The sequence below is a fragment of the Hirundo rustica genome, chromosome 3 (genome assembly GCF_015227805.2).
Source record: "Hirundo rustica isolate bHirRus1 chromosome 3, bHirRus1.pri.v3, whole genome shotgun sequence".
NCBI classification, from domain to species: domain Eukaryota; kingdom Metazoa; phylum Chordata; class Aves; order Passeriformes; family Hirundinidae; genus Hirundo; species Hirundo rustica.
In genome coordinates, this window is record NC_053452.1 from 30,692,272 (window position 1) to 30,713,926 (window position 21,655).

The following is a 21,655-nucleotide window of genomic DNA, read 5'->3' on the forward strand; positions in this document are numbered from 1 at the left end:
ATTTAACTCTCAGAGTGTTCAGAAAACCACCACAGTTTGCTTCTCCAATATTGTAGTGTGTAATACTGATCAGGCAGCGTGCATTGCAGAGGAAGTTCTGTTCTGCAGACTCAGTGCAGAGCCTGAGGTTAAGTGACATTCAGAGAAAAATTAAACCAAATGATTAAACTTCCCTGGGATTCCTCGACATTTTGTGCTGTTGACCAATGCAGCAATTTGTAGATGGTGGGTCCCTCTTCTCAAATGGTCTCTCTTTTCTTCCTGTCTAGGAGGAAGAATCCATCACCATTCTTTTCTTTTCCTCTTTCCCTTCTCCAGGGAAGATAATAAAAAAAAAAGAAGGTAAGTTGGAAAAAAAAGGTGTGTAAAAAAAAGAAAAAAAAAAAGGCCATGACAGCCCACACAATCCAATCCCTTTCCTAGAACCATGAAGACACACAGAATTCAAGCCTCTTCTTGGGTTCTTTGCTTTTCTGCTTTATATTTAATTCATGTAACTTAACTACAAATTTATTTTCTTCTGATTTAACCCAACTCCAAAGCCTGCTTGGCTTACACAATTCTGTGTCGTCCTCGAAAAACTCTCAGTTTTAATTATGGGGCTCTCCCTTGGTTCATCTCAAGTGATTTCTTCAAGATGAAAAAGTCAGCATGCTCCAAGGCTCTCCTTTGACACCATTCATATCTTACTGAGTGACATGGTTCCTCTCGGCAGGAGTGGGGTGTGTGCAGCGGAGGTCAGGCTGTTAGACAGAAAGACCAGTTCATGCCAACAGCAATCACAGCTAGCATCAAGAAATCTCACTTCTGGCAGGCAGTGAACCTGTTCGCTGTTTGCTACCAGAGACCTGCAAATGATACTAGGGAGCTCCCAATTTCCAATCTTGCACAAACAGATAAGAAATTTTCCACTGATTCTCTGCCAGCCTCCAGCAATGACAAGAGGCTCTACAGTCATCTTATAATCCCAACCTGGCAGTGATTTAGTTTTCTAAAGGAAAGCCAGAGCTTCTTTCCAAGAAGATGCATTTCATATCTTTGAGACTCAAACACCAAGAAATTCCAGAAAACTCCTTCTAGCAAAGCAGAATCTAAAAGACTTTTGCAAGTTATTACATGTTGATCCTGATTCTTGCATTTCATTTTGTTACAGAAACTGAAGACTTCTTCCTAAGCTTCACTTGCTTTGGACAGTGCAGGCCACACAAAAATACTATAGAGGACATGAGCTTAAAATGCATTTTTCAGGTGCTAATCAATGGCTTATAAAATCCAATTCTAGAAGGGAATTGGAAACTTGAGAACCACATCCCAGCAAACCCCTGAAGGCCAGTCTATATCTTGAAGTTGTTGTTTACAGAGTTGTTCTGAAATTAATCTTCCTTGTTATCAGCAAATTGGAGATCATGACTAGTTTTTACTTTGGCACACAGAAAATTATCTTGTTCCAGCTGTGAGGCCATCTGCAAGGCCCAAGTACTTTCTGTCATCACCATGAGGCCTTTGATGACACAACAAACTCCCAGAAGCAAATCTGTCAGCTCTGCATGGCCCAGTAAGAGGCCCTGCTGGATCCACAGAGGCACTTTTATAATGGTTCAAATTAGGAGCACAGAAGAGAGATGAGAGGAAAGCTGATCATGGAAAGGTAACGTCTCTAGCTACAGACCAAAGAAAGCCTCTGTGGCAGCTGTCAGCCAGGCGCCATCACACACATTCATCTTCCTTGTTTTGCACTTTTTCATCACCTTCTTTTGGTTGTTATTTTTCTTCCTCTTGTAGTTAATAATTTAGCTTTGTCACCACCCGCTCACGGCTTGTCTCTAAGCCTTGGTTCCCCGAACGCTTGCGGTTACGCTTGAGCTTGGATAAGTCTTTGTCAAAGACTTCACCCGACCTTAATGCTGACACCAGGTCATCAAATTCCCCACTCTCTTCAGAGATGCTTCCAGCTTTTGCTTTCTTTTGTCGCCTCTCTTTTTCTCTCTGTTCTTTTAGCTGTGGAAAAGGACACAGAGTCTTAGGATTAGCTAACCAAGATGCCAGATCACTAAGTACGCTGCCAAGAAGCAGCTAAAATGCATTGGCACAGATTAGGGGAAAAAAAAAAAAGAGTAGGAGCTTATTCACAAGGCCATTACCTGTGCCAAGAGCAACAAGAGGCCATGCTGGGCTTCTCTTCTACACAGGCAAGAAGAAAGCAGAATAAATGAGGAATAAGTAGCAGCACACGTCTGCCTCACAACTGGCCTGCAGCAAGAGGATACACGGGATCTGCCCGTGCTGCTGCTGTTTTGCACAAATTTTACAGCAGGATAGTGCCAGCTCAGCTCTCTCTTCCCACTGCTCAGCTCCTGAATCAGTAGAACTGGCAAGGGATGGTGATGGCTGTCAGGAAGCAGATCGCTCGCTCTGCAAATGCTAGCCCCACACTGCAGGAAGACTCTTTCCATGAGGCCTCCCTCATGGTGTATTAGGCCTATGAAACCATCCTACAGTGCTTTAACAGTGGGCCCTGAACTTTCCAGGCTGGCTGAGAGGAAACTTGAGCCTAGGTCCTGGCATTTTATCTTTGTGTCTAACAGTAAGGCTGCTGGCATGCTGGTGTTTTACCTCTCTCCTCTCCTGAAAGGCAAAACCCACTACTTTTGGCTCAGCAAACATTTAAATCAGCAACTCCCCGCAGCGCGGCCTGGGGCCATGGCAGCAGCCGGGGCTAAGGCACCAGCAGGGGGGAAGGAGGCAAGGGACTGCGAGTTCTCAGGCAGCACAGAGGCTGAGGTTAGAGGGGGAGGCTGGGTCACACGAAACCCTGGGGGGACATGTCTGTCTCCCAGCAGCAAAACCCACAGAAAACTCTCCTGCCATGTCAAGGCCAGACATGGCCCCAGTAATCAAGGCGTTAAGGCAGGCCAGAGAGAAATACTGCCGGTGCGGGCTGCAGCAGGTGCCAGGGCATTTGCCGTGTCACTGAGCACTGTCAGATGACAGGCACACAGCAGATGATGATGGAGTCTGACTGGAAGCTGACCAGCTTGGCAGGACTGAGGGAAATCTGGCTTCTTTGCTTGCAGCCCAAAAGCAAGATAGTCTGGCATGGGGTGGTGGCAACCCCATCCTGCAAAGTGCCAGGGCAAAAACGCCTGGGCTAGATTTGGTATCTGAAATGAAAGCAGGGTAATTTGGGAGTCAAACAGTACATCCTTGAGAGCTGACAAGACAGCAGGGAAAATGTCATCATGTGAGAACAGATGATGCCAGAGAGGCGTCAGGGAGAAGAACAAAACAGTGACAGGATGTGAGCATTGGAATTCCTCTAAAGACATAAAAAGGTGAGGAAAAGAAACATCTTCCCATGCCCAGATCCTCACCATGGCCTCCATGCGTGCCCTGCGCTCCTCCTCTTCCTTTTTCTTCCTCATATTCTCCAGATCTTGCTTGGCCTCTGCAAATGACTGTAAGAAAGTGTCGAAGATGCCAAAAAATTCATCTGGCTGCATCTTGCCCTCAGTCTCTCCAAAATGCTTCAGTGCCTTGGCATACTGTCAAGGGGGCAGAAAACACAAGAGCCATAATTAGGTAGGCAGTTTGGTGAAGGCAGCAAGCATAGCTTATGAGTAACCACACCATGTAATTCAATACCCTCTGAACATTCATGTGACAAGAGTAAAAACTACCCCCAGCAACAGAAGTGCTTCTCCTTAAGGCAGGTGCCTCTATCCCTGAAGAGTCTGGAAGAGTCTACTCTCCTGGATATCCTTTGGGCAACGTGCAGCAATACTGCTGGAGAGTACTAATTGTCCACTGATACAAAAAATGATGTTTAGGTCCTGAGGGCAATAGAGTAATTTCAGATGATGACACTGTGGCCACATCTCAACTGCAGTTGCAGGACAGCCAGGGCACAGAAGACAGTGAGCTAACTGGGGAAACAAGTAGTTTTAGTCCATACTTTCCCCTTCCATCTTCCCTTCAAATCCACTTTTAAAATGCCTGGAGGCAAAAGTTTTTTGCAATAAAGCTACAGTCTGTCCTCTCAGAAATGTTTTGCCATGTCATCCATCTCTCTGGAGTCCTCTGAGTCAGGGTGTTGCCCAGGAGAGAGGAGACTGTAGACAGACAAGGCATGAGAGAGGGGCAAGAAAAGAAGCCAGGGCTCCCAGGCAGACTTAAAAGAGAGTGAATACATCACAAGTGGTTTTTATTTTAAAAGGCAAATGTTGAGGCTGCAGGACACATATGGAGGCAGCCAACTGGCAGGACTTCAGTCACAGGACAGTCCTGATGGGGATATGGTAAATTCACAGCAACCCCTGGCTCTTGGACATCAGTTCTACTGTAGTTATAGTCTCTCCTTTGCACTCTCACACTCCCAAGCACGTGTCGGTGTCATTGCTCACCACAATGCACTCAAATGGAAGCACATATAGCCTGTCAACAGCACGTACACACGTACAGCAAGTGCTGTGCAAGGACACACACCCACTGCCCAGCCGCCCTCCCTCACACACCCCTGTGCTGCAGCAGGCAGCCCAGGGACACACTCCTGACAGGACTTGTGCCCTGACGCACAGCTTCCCTAGCATTCCCTGCTTGCACTTTAGCACACAACCACAGAGCAGCAGAGCATCCTTACAAACCTCAACATTTACTGGGCCAGGCTATGTACTGTCTTCAAGCTCTCTCATGCATGTATTCAGCTCACACTAACACAGCCCAGTTTCCCTTTCCTCATGCGGGTGCTCTTGCAGAATGGAAAAAAATGTAAGAACAGTTCAGGCTCTGATCCCAGCACAAAATGAGTTTGGAAGCAGGTCTTATAAACCCTTCTGGCCCTGTACCAGGTAAAGCATAAACAATGTCTCCCAGTCAACTGCAGGAGGAAGAAATCTCCAAGGAAAGCAACTTCTTTCTGGCACAGCCTGAGAGATTCAGCATCTCCCTTTCTCTGCTCTCCCTGCCAGGCCCACAAAGCAGTTTGAAGCAATAGATTCTTTTTTCTTTCTTTAAAAAGGCTGTGTTCTCAGCCAGAAACAAACAAAGAAACCCAAATAATCTTGGAAAAAAGTGTTGGAAGAAATGCAATTTGCTTTGAGCTACCAAACATGGCAGGAGTTGAAGGAAACACTACATAGAAACAGCAACACATTACTTCTCTGTTTAACTCCTTTCCTCTGAAGCCTCTGAAGACATACACATACACACAAGTACGCACACCTACACCCTCTCCCCACCCCTCTCTGTAATTTTATCTCTATATAATATACACATAATATAATATGAATATTAGGGATGTGCAGCAGTCTACAGTAAGCCACAAGTAATTCTCTCTTTGGCAGAGAGAATACTGGCTGTAAATACCACAGAGGGAGATAATGCATCTCCATATGCTCTATTTCCTTGTCTTGCTTGCTCCAGGAGTGTGACAATCAGCCAGGGAGGCAGGGAAGTGCCAGAGAAAGACTTCAGCACAGTCATTGCCACCACTGCTTGAACACACAAAGCACCCGAAGCTCATTGCTCACAGTGGATGTGCTATCTGGAATCTCTTCCCACTTAACTTGTCATTAACTTCTGTGAAAATTGAAAGTAAAGCATAAATTAAGAGCAGTGACTAGAGCTGCCAGCTAGAAGGAAGGCTTGTCCAACTGCTGCAAAGCCTGAAGTCAGGTGCAGCCCACAGGAGACGGCTGTTGCACCTTGTAGTGCACTGCCTCCCTCCCGTGTTCCTCCTGCGCTCAGCAAAGGTGGGTGAGGAGAGCACACGGAAATGAGCTGGTTGAGTCCATGAATGTCCACAGGGGTTTCCTAGTCACTCAAGGAAGCTGGAGGTTGAAAAGGCAGGGGTTCCTTGCCTGGGGCTCTTGGATCCTACATACATGGAAATCTCCTTTAGAGGGTGGTGTTGTCTGCAAATGTTCGGCTGGAGGCCTGTCATCCAGCTACTTGCACCAGCTAGTTCGTGTAACACTGGCAAGAGGGGCTTTTGCAACTGCCTCCCCACTGCCACGCCAAGGAGGAACAGTGTTGCTGTGCTGGAAAGACTCAGCAGCCTGGGAGCCTTCCAGAAACACTCATGAGTCTAAGGTGTTGTGGTCTCTAAGCAGCAGCAAGGGAGGCTGAAAACAGCCTGTCTTTGGTGCCCTGTTACACAGGGCTTAGGAGGTCACAATCACTTACTGTAAAGCAGTGAAAGATGAAAAGCAAAAAAATCTGTGTGCTGGATGACCTAAAATAACTACAAAAGGAAAAATCCAGAGTTCACTGAAATAAACATTCTCCTTCTTTCTCTACCCTCTCTGGAAAAAAAGCTGACTGAGCAAAAAGGCTCACTGAAGGCAAGTCAGGAGATCCAGCTTCTGCTGCCAGCTCTGCCCATGATGTGGCTTGGGAACTCATGCTTCCTTTCTGAGCCTTGTGTTCTCCATTTGTTAAAGAACAGATAGTGTCGCCCCACTAATCTGATATAGCAAATGGCAAAACCCCAGTTTTTCACATCTGTAGGGCACTGCACTAATGTAATGTACTATTGCAAAGAGAATTGCTGCCTTTTCACTGATTAAACTTCAACAGACCCCTCTGGCTTTATTACTTCTTCTACTTCTCTGTAATTCTGGTTCTGTGACCATATGTGCTTCTCCAAAGCATCAGTGCTGGAATGAGGGGCAGTGAGCTGCTGCAGACAGCCTCCACAATGCTGTGGAGGCTTCTACCTGCTCACAGTGGCTAAAGTAACACAGCCTGCCTCACTGAAAGCATTAGGAGGCAGAGTGGCACAGACCAAGGTGCTCTGGATCCCAGCCCTCTCTTCTGTTCTCTGCCACAGGATTTGTGTCACTGTGTACAGATGGCTTGACTGTTTCATGGTCAGATTCCCTGCCAAACAACATCAGCTCTTGTGCGCAGTTGTGAAATCTGTAGCTGAGTCCTCATGCGTGAAAAATGCTTCCCAGAATTTTGTGATGTACTCTAATATTGAGGAACAAGTGCTGAAACCTGCTTATTCCTGAAGTCATTTGGGGACAGATGACATGGGCAAAAGCAAAATGGAAAACTGTGTTTCAGCAGGTTTTCCACTCTAACACAGAATGGTATATATTTTTTCATTAAAAAATTCATTTCTGCACCATAAGGGCCCCCAAGCTCCATGATATAGCAGGTCCACAAGCTCAGTGCCAGTTCTGCTTCCTCCGCCAAACTTTCCACTGAATTTATCCTCTTGCCAAAGCAAATCGTTTAGACAGTTGTTTATTTTAAAAAGCCATTTTAGCAAGGAGAGGGAAAGCGGGACAGCAGCGCACACAAACTCTGCTGTGCTTGCCAACGAAATGTTAAACAGTGGCAGAAGACCTCTGGAAACGGCAGGAATGGGGCTCTATGAGGAGGAGAAAAAACAGCCATGATAAAAATTTCCTGCTGTCTGTGCTGTCTGCTGTTGCAGGAGGAGCCAATACACAACTGAATTATACCGTGTAGCCATGGAACATGAACTGTACTCCCCAGACCAGTACTCTTGAATGTGCTCTTATGAAGGCACCAATTCAGTACTGAGGCAGGTCAAATAAATGTCTTTCTCTTTATGGGACAAATTCAGATCAATTAATGTAAAGAGGCCTGCCAATTACAGGCAGGGCTGGGCCCAGCTCTTCTTGAGCCTAAATGCTCTTAAAGGATTCTCCCAGGAGTTTAACAGTTACATCAAGTTACAGGTGCTTTAAACATTTCTCATACGTAAGATGCTAACCTGCACTGCAGCATCTGAAATTCTAAGTTACTGTACAACATCTATGTGATTTATTTACCAAATGGCTGGCGCTGTCTTTTGTAGGCTACCTCATCTTGACCTTCTCAATCTCTGTCCTGATACATTCCTTACTAATTTCCCCCCAGTTGCTGACAGAAAACACTACTCCGCAAAATGTACAAATGAAGTGCACAGCCTGTAATTGGCACTTAGACTATAGCTTTTCTTTGTTATTCACAGCATTCTCCCGTTAATGGAATGGTAATATCTGACCAAGCAGACTTTGTACTCCTAACAAAATCCGAAGTGTCTTAAAAACAGGATTTTATAAACCAAGCACAAAGCACAACAGTTCTAAGGAAGTCTAGTGATCTAAGTTCATACCTGTCAATATTTAAGTACATAGCAAAGCTTCATATAGGACAAATGTCACCTTTTTCAAGGAGAAAAAATTAATATCATAGGATATTACTCTTCCTCTTCTTGGGCATTTTCATTACCTCCCCACAGGAAACAGAGAAAAAAAATCATTAATAAAATTCAACCTCCTCTTACGTTAAAAAAAAAAAAAAAAAAAAAATCCATTTTCATCCATTCAAACACATAAAAACTGGTGACGGATTCCAGGACAGAGTCTCACTTTCTCTTGCCCCAACCTTCCAGTTTATGGGAAATGGCAGAAAACATTATCCCTTGATCTAATCTATATACTCCCTTATAAAGTGGTATTGAAAGTGAGAAAAACACAAAAAGAACAAGAACCAGCTGTGCTAGAAAGCCTGTTTGGAGAGTTGGTCTAAGTTTTCAATCAGTTCTTAACCAAGCCATCTGTTTACTGCATGAAGATAAGTACAGTTACAAGGCTTCCTCTGCAAACATGGGTGCCTGCATCTGACAACCTGGCCCTTTAAATTTAAAATATCACTTCCTTCCCATGGCCACTGACTTTGTATGGTTCCATTTTAAGCCAAAAGGCCAAAAAGATACTGCATGGGATTGTGAAAAATATTGTCTGCTGAGAAGGTCAGCACCACCTTGGTAATGGATTGTTTCCATAGCTAAAGAAATTACTTTTGCTAATATTGAAAAAGTTTAGAAAAATATAAAAACTTCCCCAGTTTGAAAAGATAATTTATATTGTTTTAAGTCCCAGCTGAGGAAACATGGCTCTGATTAACTCATGATAATCAATTAGCCACATCTATATTTAGGATACTCAACTCCAGCTGTTAAAACTAGGGCTTCATTATTATTAATAAATCTGTGAGTCAGACCAGCTCTTCCTAGGCTCATTTGGATATTTTTCAAAGTCCTCCCTGCCCCACTACCTTTTTCGCTCAATTTGCTTTGCTTTGAGAAATCAAAAAAAGAACAGGATAATCAGATGTCTTGGTCCTTCTCTTCCTTTAATTGGCTGGTTCCATTATGTTTCCATGGTAAGAAAAAAGCTTGTGATTCAACAAGCACAGAGAGCCCATTGAGGTTGGAAGATGTTATAAGCTTTGCAAAGCACATCTGGTTTGTTGAAAATTTCCAGCTTTTTCCTTTTTTTTTTTTTTTTTCCTTTTTTAAGAAAGAAAAGAGGAAAAATAGGAAGAAGAGAGGGCCAAAATAATATGAAGCAAACATGAGAAATAGCTCAACACTGGTAAGGACAGACAGTTCCCTTACTGGAGTCCAAAAGCAGCTCCTTGCCAGTGGAAGAACCAAAGCCATAGGTTGAGCAAAAGTTGGAATGGTGTGTGTTCAAACATAGCAAGGGTGTGTGAGGAGAAGGTAGAGTAACGTTTCCTAAGCATGTTATAGTCATTAAAATAAAACATCTCTTTATGTTGAGTGCTTTATGTTGGCTATGTCTAAAAAAGCGTGCAACAACTTCCAGACATAGTGGTCTGTCTGCAGGGAGTTTCTCTGGTTATTTTTAAAGCAAAAGAATGGCATTTTTCCTGCAAGTGTCTGATCAAGGAAAGTTGCATTGCTGTGCTGAACATGTACCACTTGCTGGTTTTTAACCCCCAACTGAACTTATAAAGAATCTGCATTGAGTTTTTGTCCTGATGTGCCAAAAAGAAAGGAGCACCACCATCTTTAACACCAAACCAAAACTATGCAGTCTAAGCTATGGACAGAGTGAATATCCTTCCAGAAACATGTGCCTAACTATAATGAAGTCGAAAAATTTACCCAGTCATAATACGGAAGTCCCCAAACCATTGAAAATCAAGTTTCTCTCAGTAAACTTAGTGGGGTGATAGAATGTAAAGTATTTGTTTGTGCTTAGAAAGCTAGTATGGTATGAACATTATTATACTGGAAGAAGTCTGATTAGATTGCCCAGCTTTGCCCTCTAAGTGTTGCAATAGCTCCTGCCCCCCCAGGTATTTTGCCAGGGCAGCCCTCGCCGGCATTTGCAACTGCAAGTCACTATTACCAAGTTTATCTCCACACTAAGGAAATGTTTTTGAATCACAAAATAACACTACCACAGAGGAACTGGACAAATGAGGAATCCTACTGTCAAGATCCTCAGCCTATATTTTCAGAATCTAAGGCCTACTGATCCAACAGCACAGCTTTCATTAGTAATGCAATAGGTCCTTTAACACCAAAAGGACTGACACTACAGTGGAAACAATTAAATCTAAAAGAAGTAACACCTTTACTTCATATAGCCAAGCACTTTTAACATGCCAACCAGCAAGGGCAGATTTGCCAGTACATACCATTTACTTTAAAACTTGCACTTCTCTAAACATTTTCATATGCTTATCATATTTTCATAATAATTCTCCCTCATTCAGCTGAGAGACAGAGAGATTAAAGCCAGACTCCAGCCATCAGCACAGAACAAGCACCTCTGTAGGTGTACCAATCTGGTAATGGAGATGCAGACCGTGAAAGGGCAAAATGATTGCAGCAGCACCTGAAGAATAACACGCACATGGTCCTGGGTGTGTAAAAAGAATCCAAAAACTTCACACAAACCACACATGTTTGGGATTTCTATCTTTGTACTGAAATACTTCCAGTAACAGAGAACTGGAAAAGATCAAGCATAGCTGGTGTAGCACTATGCCAGCCACTAAGAAGTAATTAACTCTATCCCATCTGAAACCAGGACACCAAAGTACCAGGTACATTTTTAAAGGAAAGTGACAAAGCACAGATGTCCCCAGCTGAACAAGCAGAGTGGAATGCAGTCAGAAGGAGAAGGTAAAAAGATATGGTCACCATCACTAACAAAGGACCCCTTTTTCATCAATAGCATAAAAGGCATTCCCTTCCACATCGTGGCAAGTTGTGGTATCCTGTTATGGATACTGCCATTGCAATTCTATGCCACACAAGAATAACGTTAAGGAAGATTAGAAAGAAGTATGTAAGAGAATTGATCCCTCTTTTAATCTTAAAATATATTCTAAATGGATATAGACCACATTAGAAAAAGTAAGAAACTTCAGCCTAAACCATTTTCAGTGCCTATTAAGTTTTCACTGCAGTCCCAGCACCTCAAACCACTGTTTTCATTTCAATTCAGGCTTTTGACTGAGCTGGTGAAATTCTAATCACTCCAAAAGGAAATCTTACCTTGTCTCTAGCTTCGTTGAGAAGGTCTTCTAACTCTGAGAAGCTGAAACTGGCCACAGTGATGAAATCGCTCATCACGGGAACAAACCTGTCCCCTGATTCTCGCATGCGTCTCTTCTGATAATCCAGTTCCTGGAGAGAAGTAAGAGATAGAGACAGGCAAGTGTCAAAGATTCCTCAGTGATGAAGAAGGAAGCAGGAAATCTGTTCATTCAACCAGAGCTCTAACTTAGAAAACACTTTCTCACTAAGTCAGAAGTTTTTAGTTGAGAGAGGGGAGGTCAAGGTGGGAGGAAGGAAGGTTCTGATTACAGTTTCACTTATCCTCAAACAACAACCACTCCCAAGATAGTCATCAACATGCTAAGTTTCTAAGGCAACTTTATAATTTAAGCATCAACTACGTGCAGTGCTGCATTTTTTTTTTTTCCTATGCAAAATGACAAATTATAAAGAGCTCTGTGTAGCAAGTGACTTTAGGATTTTTAATAGAGGGTTTTTCTCCATTGTCTCTTCCCACAGTCAATCAAAATGCTGTATACTTGGGAAAATGTGCTCTTTACTTCTCTGAAAAGCACCAGATGAACAGAAAAAGGACATCAAAATTGGTTCTCTCACTGAAGGACAGGTAGACAGAGGCCAGGTGCAACACTTGTTAGCACCCTTCTAAGCATTAGTTTGGATGTCATAATAGTGATGGAGTTATAAAGTGGGGCTATTGTGCTAATAAGAGTCATGGTAAAAAAAGAGAGAATACATAAACCCATAGGAAACAAAGATCTATTTGTCTGCTACCTGCAAAAAGAAAAGTGATTGCATGATTCTTTCTTTCTGGCTGAAGTTTTTTTGTTTTAAGCCAAGATTACCCATAGCTATCTCTTCCCTTAATTTAATCATCATGCTTGAAACACGGAGAGAACTACAGAGCTCCTCAAACTGACTAATTTATAGTGAGACTGGATGTCTCCCATGCCTGTGCTTGGCTTGTTTGCTGTTGATACTCTCAGGGGGACAATGAAATTGCAATCAGGGCGTCATTTTATTCTCAGCTGAATAATCAGTGGGAATGATAAAGCCTGACTTTCTCCGTAGGGAAAACAGCACAAAGCAGAAGGTCAAATTACAACTGACCCTCTGTTCCCTTTGGAAAAAAATATTTTTATGCAGGCTGCACAAGAAACCCCTCTAGCTCCATGCATGTTGGGTGCTCTCTCTTACTGGTCGTCAAAATAGTAGTTCACAGAGCCAAATGGGTAGGTTTGTAAGCACCTATGGGTAGGTTTGTAAGCATCTATGCTGAGAAACATCTTGGGATTTGCTCCACACGGTGCTGCTGAATGCCAAGAATTACTTCGGCCGTCAACTATCTAAAATCTGACAGGATATATCTTTTGGTCTGGTGTGAGTTGAAAAGAGAATGTAACCACCACAAGGAAAGACCGCAAAGCACAAAAGGGGCAGGAAAAGCAATGAGGAGGTGGCCAGAGAAAGCCCACAATAAAGAAGTGCTACTTCCCCTGCTTTGTATTATATCCTCTTCTCTATTGGTTTTCCTAACACATCACAAGGGACAGTCCTGGGAGCACTGCTCAGTACATCACTTTGCAGTGAATTTTGTCAGTTACAATCACTTTGAAACAAACCTTACAAATACAAGAAATGTCACTTCACATGCTTCTAAGAATTATGCAAATATTTTTCAGCCACCCTCTTCCATTCTAATTTTTGAGCTTATTTTAGCTGAAAGTTGCTCCAATCTCTGGTTCCCCCTTTCTCTGGCAGGTGAGTATAACAATTCAGTCACCTTACCCACTGTTGAAAGCTATGGCATTTGGGACTGTTACTGGAGAGCAGTGTTTTTCAAAGTAAAATTAAGATTAGGTGGTCTGCTCTTCAATTTCAAATTCAGTTCTTCCCTGCAGAATAATTATCTCAAAATGCAAAAAAAATTTTAAACCCACACAAGTAACCAGTATGACTATGCAATCAGCCAGAAAGCAACACCACAGAATAACAAATTCCTCTGTATCTTCTAGAAATGGCTCTCTACTAATCACAGTAGCACAACAGAGACTAGAACTGGCCCTGGTGGGCTGGGCTGCTGGTTCTCTAGAGGGATGAAATGATTCAGCCATGGTAGTCATCTCTCGAGTGGTGGTTATGAGCTCCTTGCTGTGTGAGAGTAGAGCTCTGCTGACAAAATTCCCTTCCATAATTTATCTGTCCTTCTGGAAGCGTCCTACACAAAGGCAACAGCTGCATGAATGTCTTGAAAATGAATGTATCTTATTCTTAAAAAGAAGAGAGCTGCAAATCCAGGAAGCCAAATGGTTCATAGTACCTTTAAGAACATCTGACTGTGAAACTATTTTTAGCTTTCTATTCTTAAGGGGCCTTGAAGAAACACCAGTCACTGGAGCCAAGGTTGTGGTGAGAACACACTGGAATAGAATCAAGAATCACACCTTCCCCTCCTCCCCCTTCCACCTGACAGTGATCTTCTATTGTTGCTATAGTGCTGCTTTTTACACGCCAGAAAACCACGAACTGAGCAAGCAGACTGGGAGGTGATGGCAGCCTCAGAAGAAAAATACCATGGCAGGATAAAACTGAGGCAGGAAGATGGTGATTGTATGGGAAGGAGAGGTTGCCTATGGAACCCATGTACAGAAAAGAAGAAAAATCAGCTGTCACAGCAAAAGGACAAATAATATGAGGAAAAAAAGCAAAACAGAATTAGCTACTCACATTTCAAAGGGAGGGAATTGTCTGTCCCAGCCAAAAACTGGGCCTCTCTTCATGTCATGAACTCCATGTAAGTCTTCCCTTTACAGGTGCTTTTAATTCCTCCCAAACACTGTACTCCATGTATGGAGCAGTATTTCTTCTCATTGCTTTATTCTCCCTTACCCCAACAATCCAGAAATAAATTGGGAAAGTTTGGTTTGTTTTTTTTTTTCACAGGAGGATCACTGGTTAATTACACCATGAACTGCTAGCAACAGCCAGACACCCTGGGAGCTGCTGACAGGACAAAGATACCTTCCTCTACCCCAGAGGCAAAAGCAAATTCAGGTCATGTGATAGAAAAATGAACTCATCACTGTCTTGTCTCATGAGGAATGAGAAGGACTGGAGGGACTGTGTTAGTCCCTTGTAAATAGGTAATCCTTGCTCTGAAATCACCCAATGCAACTTCCAACAACTGGCTTTCATCAGTAGCAGGAGAAACCCCACCATTGTTGCTTTGCTTGCCAGCTCAGCTGCTTCACCTTTAACTAGTTTCTATCCTTCCCTCTGCCTTCCCAAGGAGTGCTTAGGATAGAGGTTAGGGTTGCATATAATGGAGCACTACCTGCTTACTACTACTCCAAGAGCCATGTGAAACACTTGCTCAGCAGCCATCCATCCCTCAGTAACAAAGAGGATGAATTTTATCTCTTCTTTCAGTCCATGCCATTTGTCAAACTGTCCTTTTACTTTCCAGGTTGAGATCAAACAAGTTTTCATTAGCCTTAACTCTGCTAAGATCATCAGCAGGAGCTCCACATGAGAAGCTTTTATTTGTTTTTTCTTGGTTAATGCATTCTGGAATGGAATGGAAAGGAATGAAAAAAGAAAGCCCACTTTATCTTATCATAAAATATATAGTGCCCCTGATTCTGAGAGAGACATTGTAAGTGTGGCACTTTGGAAACCTTCATATACTTACAGTTTCAACAGCTTTCAATCCAGTCTTTATGTTGTTGACTTCCTTCTCCAGCTCTACCAGGCTGCACAGGAGACAGACGCAGAGCAGATAAAACAAAAAGAGCAGTGTTACCCCAGGGTACAGGAACTGTGCAGCAGCACAGACCACTGGCCCATCACGTCTGGTATCCGGCCTCTGGCACCAGCCACGCCAGATGACTCGAAATGAGGGGAAGGGGATCTGTTGATGCTCTGTGCTACTTTTTGTATGGGATGTAAGATGAGGCAGACCCTGCTTGCCTCTGGTCACACTGGAGACTGGGATTTTCCTGGGAAGGAAAGTGGGGGGGGGGCCGCGGAGGGGAGGGGTTGCCCTCGGAACATCTGCCCTGCAAGCTGAGCCTGACCCTTCAACCAGGAGTGTACACCACACAGCCAGCTTGCAGTGATCACCTGACACATAAGCAAGGAACACAGCTTCAGCACACACATCACTGGAGTCTCAGATTATTTCTACATATGATTCTTACACCACATAACTACTAAATCCCATTAGCAGTACATTTACATGTGATTTTTTTTTTTTTTTCTCCCTCACAGTCCAAACATTGTTTTTTCCATCTGCACTTCTACCATATGGTAGTCCGGGCCAGCTTACATTGTAACTGAGCATAGAAACGTACTGTTAATGTTCATACATGCTTCCCTAGACACAAATGTTACACTGAATTTCTGCTCATCATATATAAACATGAGTTTGGCTTTTTTCTAGGACTTGTAAGCGAAATAAGTCTTTAATTTCCAGATAACTAGTGAGTACGTATTTGTGAGTCAGCAGACATCCCCTCTAAACATTTGGGGAGTTGAAGCTTACACCTCAGAAACACCACTAAAGCTTTAATAAATGCCTTTTAAGTGTGAAAATACATTCATTTTTCACTTGTCTTTCATTAGTTGGTCTAGTTCTTTACACACTGGGTCATGTCTGGGTAAATCATATGCATAACATTTTCTGGGCAGTTCTTTGGAAAGATATAAAAAAAGTTAGTATTTTGGGGGATGGCTTCTGTATTCATTTTTCACAAACACTTCCAGAAATGGACTGTTGTAAGAATGATGTTTTCCATATTTCTGTGCCAGACTGATTTGTGCAAAAGTTTGAACAATCTTCCTGAGAAAGATTTACTGTAGCCTCTGTGGCTAATTGATCCTATCTTAGAAACAAACCTGTAATTACCCAGAAAAAAATAGCACACTTAGATGAACGACCATAGAATATGGTGAGTGAACTACAAACAAAAGCCAGCCTAGTTAGAATGTCTGATTCAAAAGTAAAGTAAATACAGGCATATCTGAGTAAAGCTATCAATTCAGTTATCTACAACAAAGGCATTACAACTCTAAGGCCGGCCATGGGTTTAGAAGGCAGAAATGAAAAAAAAATTTGAGAACTAAGTTAACAAAAATCGCTAGGAACACCAGCTCTGAGAAGTAATAGCACGGGACTTACTTGACTTTTGCTGCTTCTGGGAGATGCTGCAACTCAGACTGGATATCTAGGATATCTGGATAATTCTTTTCAAAGATCATAATTAAGTAGTGCAAGAGTGTAATGTTCCTAAAGAAAACAAAAAACAGAAGGTAGAAATGAGAAGGAAGATGGTCACGAGAAGGAAAGGACAATGAAAGAATTGTGACAAATCAGTGAAAAATAATTGGGTAGGAATTGTTCTTGTTTGAAAAAAATAAACACTGTATCAGCAGTTAGCAGCTGTGCTACTGAAAGAAAAGTACAAAGGATTGAAATGGATTAGTCCTTTATGAACCATGTTTCCTAAAACCTCAAGCAATATACTGTATCCTAATTTATTCTGGAAACACCAGCATGCTTCCATCCATCTGTGTAGATGGTGTAATAGAAAAGAAAATTGCATAACACAGTATAATATTTTCACCAGATACTTCAGAGAATAAACAACTAATCGTACTAAAGGAACATTAACTTCTAAGCAAGAAGCAAGCTGTCCTCAGAGGCAATGTGGGAAAAACACCCCAAGAGTTGACTAAGAAGAGAAAAAAGTTCCTGAAGATTGGAAAAGCTGCTAAGAAAACTACTGCCATAATGAAACAGATGAGCTTACGTGTAGTGGTCAGGCTCTCTAACACAAAACCAATGTCAGCCCAAGTAGGAGCAGAGAGAATTGAGATGTATGAGGGATGCAGGAGAAGTTTTAAGGAAATTCGTAAAGTAAACAAGGAATTCTGCATCTCTGTAAAGAGAACAGACAGCCATAAGAGCTGCTTTAGGTGGGTGTTACGTGGTGAACTGACAGGGAAGATAGCAGATGGCCACTGCTTCACACAGACCGGAGCCTGGGAGCTGGTGAGGAACAGAATCTGCACAGGACATTTAATATATGGAAAAATCAAGCCAAGCTACATTAAAGCAAAAAAGAGTTCAACATTAGCTATACAAGTGCTAGCCTTGGAATATAGAAAAGGACATTTTGGTAGTCAGAACAGTACTCTGTTAGCTCAAACTCTATTAGGTAGGGATGAATTTCTTATTTATTTTACTGCTATCAGTCATTCTGTCACAGCCTGAAGTAATTTAACCACAGCTATGGTCTCAGCAGGTCTTAAAATTCAAGGAAGGTGCAAGCTAGTAAGACCCTGCATAAGAGATCTCCAAGGAAAACCTTAGTGCTGCTTGAGTCCAAAAGTCATATTCTGCCCAGTCTCAGCTGGATTACTTTCCAGAACCAGTACGGAGATAGGGGGCAAAATATAGAGTGACAATAAAAACCTGCAGTCCATATCAATGAACAGTAAGCTCCACATTTCCAAACCAGCTGTTTTCCTTATCTACCTTAGATACAACCAGGATCAGTCTCTCTGAGTTATGCCTTGTGGTTTCATTAGTCGTGTATGTGGAGAAAAAGTTTGTGACAGTCCTGCATCAGAAACATGCCATGTTTCATAGGAGACATAAAATTCTGCTCAGATTGTTTTTTGGTTTTGGTTTTTCTCTGTGTGTGTGTCTTGGGTTGTGGGTTTTTTTTTTTTTTGTTTTGTTTTTTTGTTGTTGGTGTTGTTTTTGTGGGTGTTTGTTGTTTTTTTTTTTGTTTTTTTGGTTTTTGTTTTGTTTTGGTTTTTTTTTGCAAAACCATGGTCATAAAACTTTGGTAGAAAGAGCAAATTCCATAGAAATCCTCCTGCTCCCCAAACTTATTTCAGTTTTTGTGAAATACATTTTGTCATCTGTGCATAAAGTGGCAGAAACACAACCCAACATCAGATGTGCATTATCCAGAGAAACAGCAAAATTTGGTTGCTGTGTTAATAGCTGGTCTTAATTGCTGCAGAATCTTTAAGAGTGAAAAGCACTACTTAAATGCCTAATAAGACATTATTTTCAATTATCTACAGAGCAAAAACAAACAAAAACCCATTTTCACTGCTATGCTAAGAGATGCTGCAGCACAGTAACTGACATATTTACGGCCTTTTACCCTACCTGTCTATGCTGGATTTGGTGTCCGCAATTTTGTTCAGGCTGGAGACTTTGAAGCCATAAGCGCTTCCCCTTTGGCCCTTGTTCATGTAATTCCCGAAGGCAAGAACTACCTCCAAGAGCTGCCTCAAACGCTTGCTTCGGATGAGTTCTTTGGATGCCAGAAGAATAGCTTGAAGAGAGAGAAAAAAGAACATGTTATTGCACAGTGGCTGTTTCTAACATGCTTGGGCCCATAATTTGAAATACCCTGAATACCATTCTGCACAACAAATGCTGCAACACCGTCTGTGTACTGCCCTTCCTGCACCCATACACGCCCAGAATGAGGACAACTGGAAGGAAAATGCACTACATCCAACTCGCAGGAAGCTCCTCTGAACATAGGACCAGGGCTGTTCTCCTGTTACCTCACTCTAAAAGCACAGCCAGTGAGAAGAGGGAAGGCTTGAGCTCTTCTGAAAATGCAGAGTAGAATACACCCACTTCTCTGCAATAACCATGGATGTGGTGCAGAAGCCATACACCTCCCTTGCTTCTAGATTACACATTCCCAGAGTTATCAGTGTCCTGAAGTATCTATTCTAAGTGCCCTTGGAAGAGGGAAGGTGCAAGGACTTGATGATGAGAAGGGAAGACTGACCTGCACAGAAAGCCATGAAAGTTTTTAGTAGCTCAGTACAACCTGACAGCAAGCTGCCATATTTGTGAGGTCATATTTACAGTGTGACGATCATGAAACTGACTTCATTAAGCCAATGGGCTTAAGAAGAGTGTCAGACAGAACTAATTTCTTAGGATGCCTTGGGCTCACTGGCTCTACAAGCATAGCATGCATGTTAACATAGGGTCTCCTTTGAAAACAAGCCTCTCTTCCCCTGCCCCTCTGCCCAACTCCTAGCAAAAGCTTTGTTAACCATACCTTCCACTTTTGGTTTTGCTTCTGCCAGCCTCTCTGGAAACTTCTTCTTAAAGAACAACGCTTGCAGCCGCTGCTGATAGTGGTCAATCCTGCATGAAGGGCAGAGGAAAGCCAACACTGAACTGGAAGCCCAAGGCCAGTATGCTCCTCACACAATCTAATGGTTGGATGTTCAGTCCCACGAAGCCAAGGCATGGGATTATGGACATAGTTCAAACATATAACACTACATAATCAACCTTGTTATGAAAATGGTGGACCTCAAGTCACATTTTGCTCTCAATTGATAAGGAGCTGGAAAAATTCCCACTACATTCAAAATATAAGAGCCATGGGAGATGCCAGATATACTTCAATTAGCGGAACAAAATGTTAATCTTCACCAGGGGTGTAGCAAAGCTGGAACAAGAAAGAGGGTCAGAGGATGAGGAGATGAGATAGCTTAACAGAAAAAGGGATCTATATGAAATCCTGACCCCTGGCTACACTACATCTGATACTTGGATCTGCATTCCTTTTTGTGAACAGAGTTAAGCAGAGGAGGCAGATTTCTGCTTGTTGTCAGGGCACAGGCCCTTACGCACAGAGAGTACTTCTTGTCAATAAAGCTCATGTCATGAACAGAAATATTTGCAACATTCACGGGCTCCTGGCAAACACAGGGTATAATGCTGGCCCACAATCTCGCACATTCTCCCTCAAGTGCCAGATGATCCATTTTCAATAACAATTACGGATGCTTCCAAGAAGTCCTGCGTGCACTCTCCCGAAATGTATCAAACAGACCTGCTCATTTCAAAGAGGAAACGATCCGCCCGGGCCATGCGCTCGATTTCATGTTTGTGCTCCTCCAACAGGTCAGTATCGCTTTTTTCAGGAACGAACTTCAGTAGCTAGAGAGACACAAACCAAACACTGAGATGTGAGATCCAAGGAAAATGAGAGAGGGACAGAGGGGCACAAACAAACCCTACTGGATAGAGAGCCCTCAGATTTCTCTGCTACCACTGGGAAGCATTACATTGACTCAGCCGTGTGACCATAACTTCAAAAAAGTGCAGCTGTGTCTACAAAACTGACCTCTTCTAAACCTTCACTTGCTGTTCTGTCCTTATCCTTCACTGACCCCATTAAGATTAATTTTTAATGCTATGGGGAATTTCCCATTTCAAAATCCTAAATGCCAAGTTGCTACTGCAATTTACCCAAGGGGAAGTACAGAGAGGACTTGATTCCCACAGCACTACTTGGAGTTTAGATTGGTGCAAACAAGAGCAGGATGTGTCCCAAACAGAGTGAAGTACCCATCGTGCCTATCATAGAGGACATACAAAGCCTCATCTATCTCTCTTGGGTATGTCTTACACTGCTGAAACAATAAACAATAACCAAGCAACTGGATATGCGTCTGACACTGGCTGCTATTCATATGCTGACCTTAAAAGCTCATACTTTGACAGATTTTTGACATATCTGGGGGTAGTCATGCTTTAATATGGTTATAAATACTGCCCTGCACGCAGCCTCAGCTCACACCCACAAAAACTGCTCACAAGGCATATTAAGCACTCTGCCTTTTACCACTTGTTGATATTTTATTGCACTCCACAAATATGTGATATTCAAAGGTGTGGTGCATCAGAAGCTTGCAGTGACTTCTGGAGCAGCTGTGGTCACTCAGATAACATGACAAGCAGGCTATAAATTTCCAAAATGGAAAAGCTTTTTGTGCATGATTAAACACTGTGACTGTACAGAAAGAAGGAATCACATTTGTTAGACAGTTCATAATTATGTTTTGCACATTCCCAAGGAACTTTATCACGTCTCTTTGGTCAAAGCATCATCTGTCACCTTCTATACATGGAAATTGGGCGATGGTGGTGTAACTGTGGAGGTTTTTTTCCTCACAGGTTATACAGTCAACCAGGTGCTGGGTATGGAAGTTCCTGGCTCCCCTTCTAACATTCCTGTGAGATCCCTTCTAGTTCTGGCTCTAGCCATTGACCTACATAGCCTGGTTCCTGGCACCTGCCAATAGAAAAGGCAGGTAAAGAAGGGAAATGGAGAAAAAGAAAAGAGAAAAGGAAAACAGCAACAAAAAATAATCAGCAGGAAAAAGTAGAGATGGGGAAAATTATGAAAAAGAGAGGACATAAAAAGAAACTTTATACTACTGTAATCATGCAAATTTTGC

The 21,655-nt window shown here is 42.6% G+C and overlaps 1 protein-coding gene across 5 annotated transcripts in view; it reads right to left on the bottom strand.

Moving 5' to 3' along the window:
* Window positions 1–453: 453 nt before the first annotated feature.
* The window catches only part of DAAM2 (dishevelled associated activator of morphogenesis 2), a 197,814-nt gene continuing 176,612 nt past the window's right edge, over window positions 454–21,655 (bottom strand). For all 5 annotated transcript variants that reach the window (XM_040058620.2, XM_040058617.2, XM_058419770.1 and 2 more), the window contains 8 exons: window positions 20,245–20,351; window positions 19,459–19,547; window positions 18,540–18,708; window positions 16,533–16,640; window positions 15,045–15,105; window positions 11,333–11,464; window positions 3,372–3,542; window positions 454–1,998 (listed from right to left, as the gene is read on the bottom strand). In XM_040058620.2, the coding sequence (XP_039914554.1) occupies window positions 1,783–1,998; window positions 3,372–3,542; window positions 11,333–11,464; window positions 15,045–15,105; window positions 16,533–16,640; window positions 18,540–18,708; window positions 19,459–19,547; window positions 20,245–20,351 (1,053 nt within the window). In that variant the 3' untranslated portion in view covers window positions 454–1,782. The remainder of the gene's footprint in view (window positions 1,999–3,371; window positions 3,543–11,332; window positions 11,465–15,044; window positions 15,106–16,532; window positions 16,641–18,539; window positions 18,709–19,458; window positions 19,548–20,244; window positions 20,352–21,655) is intronic.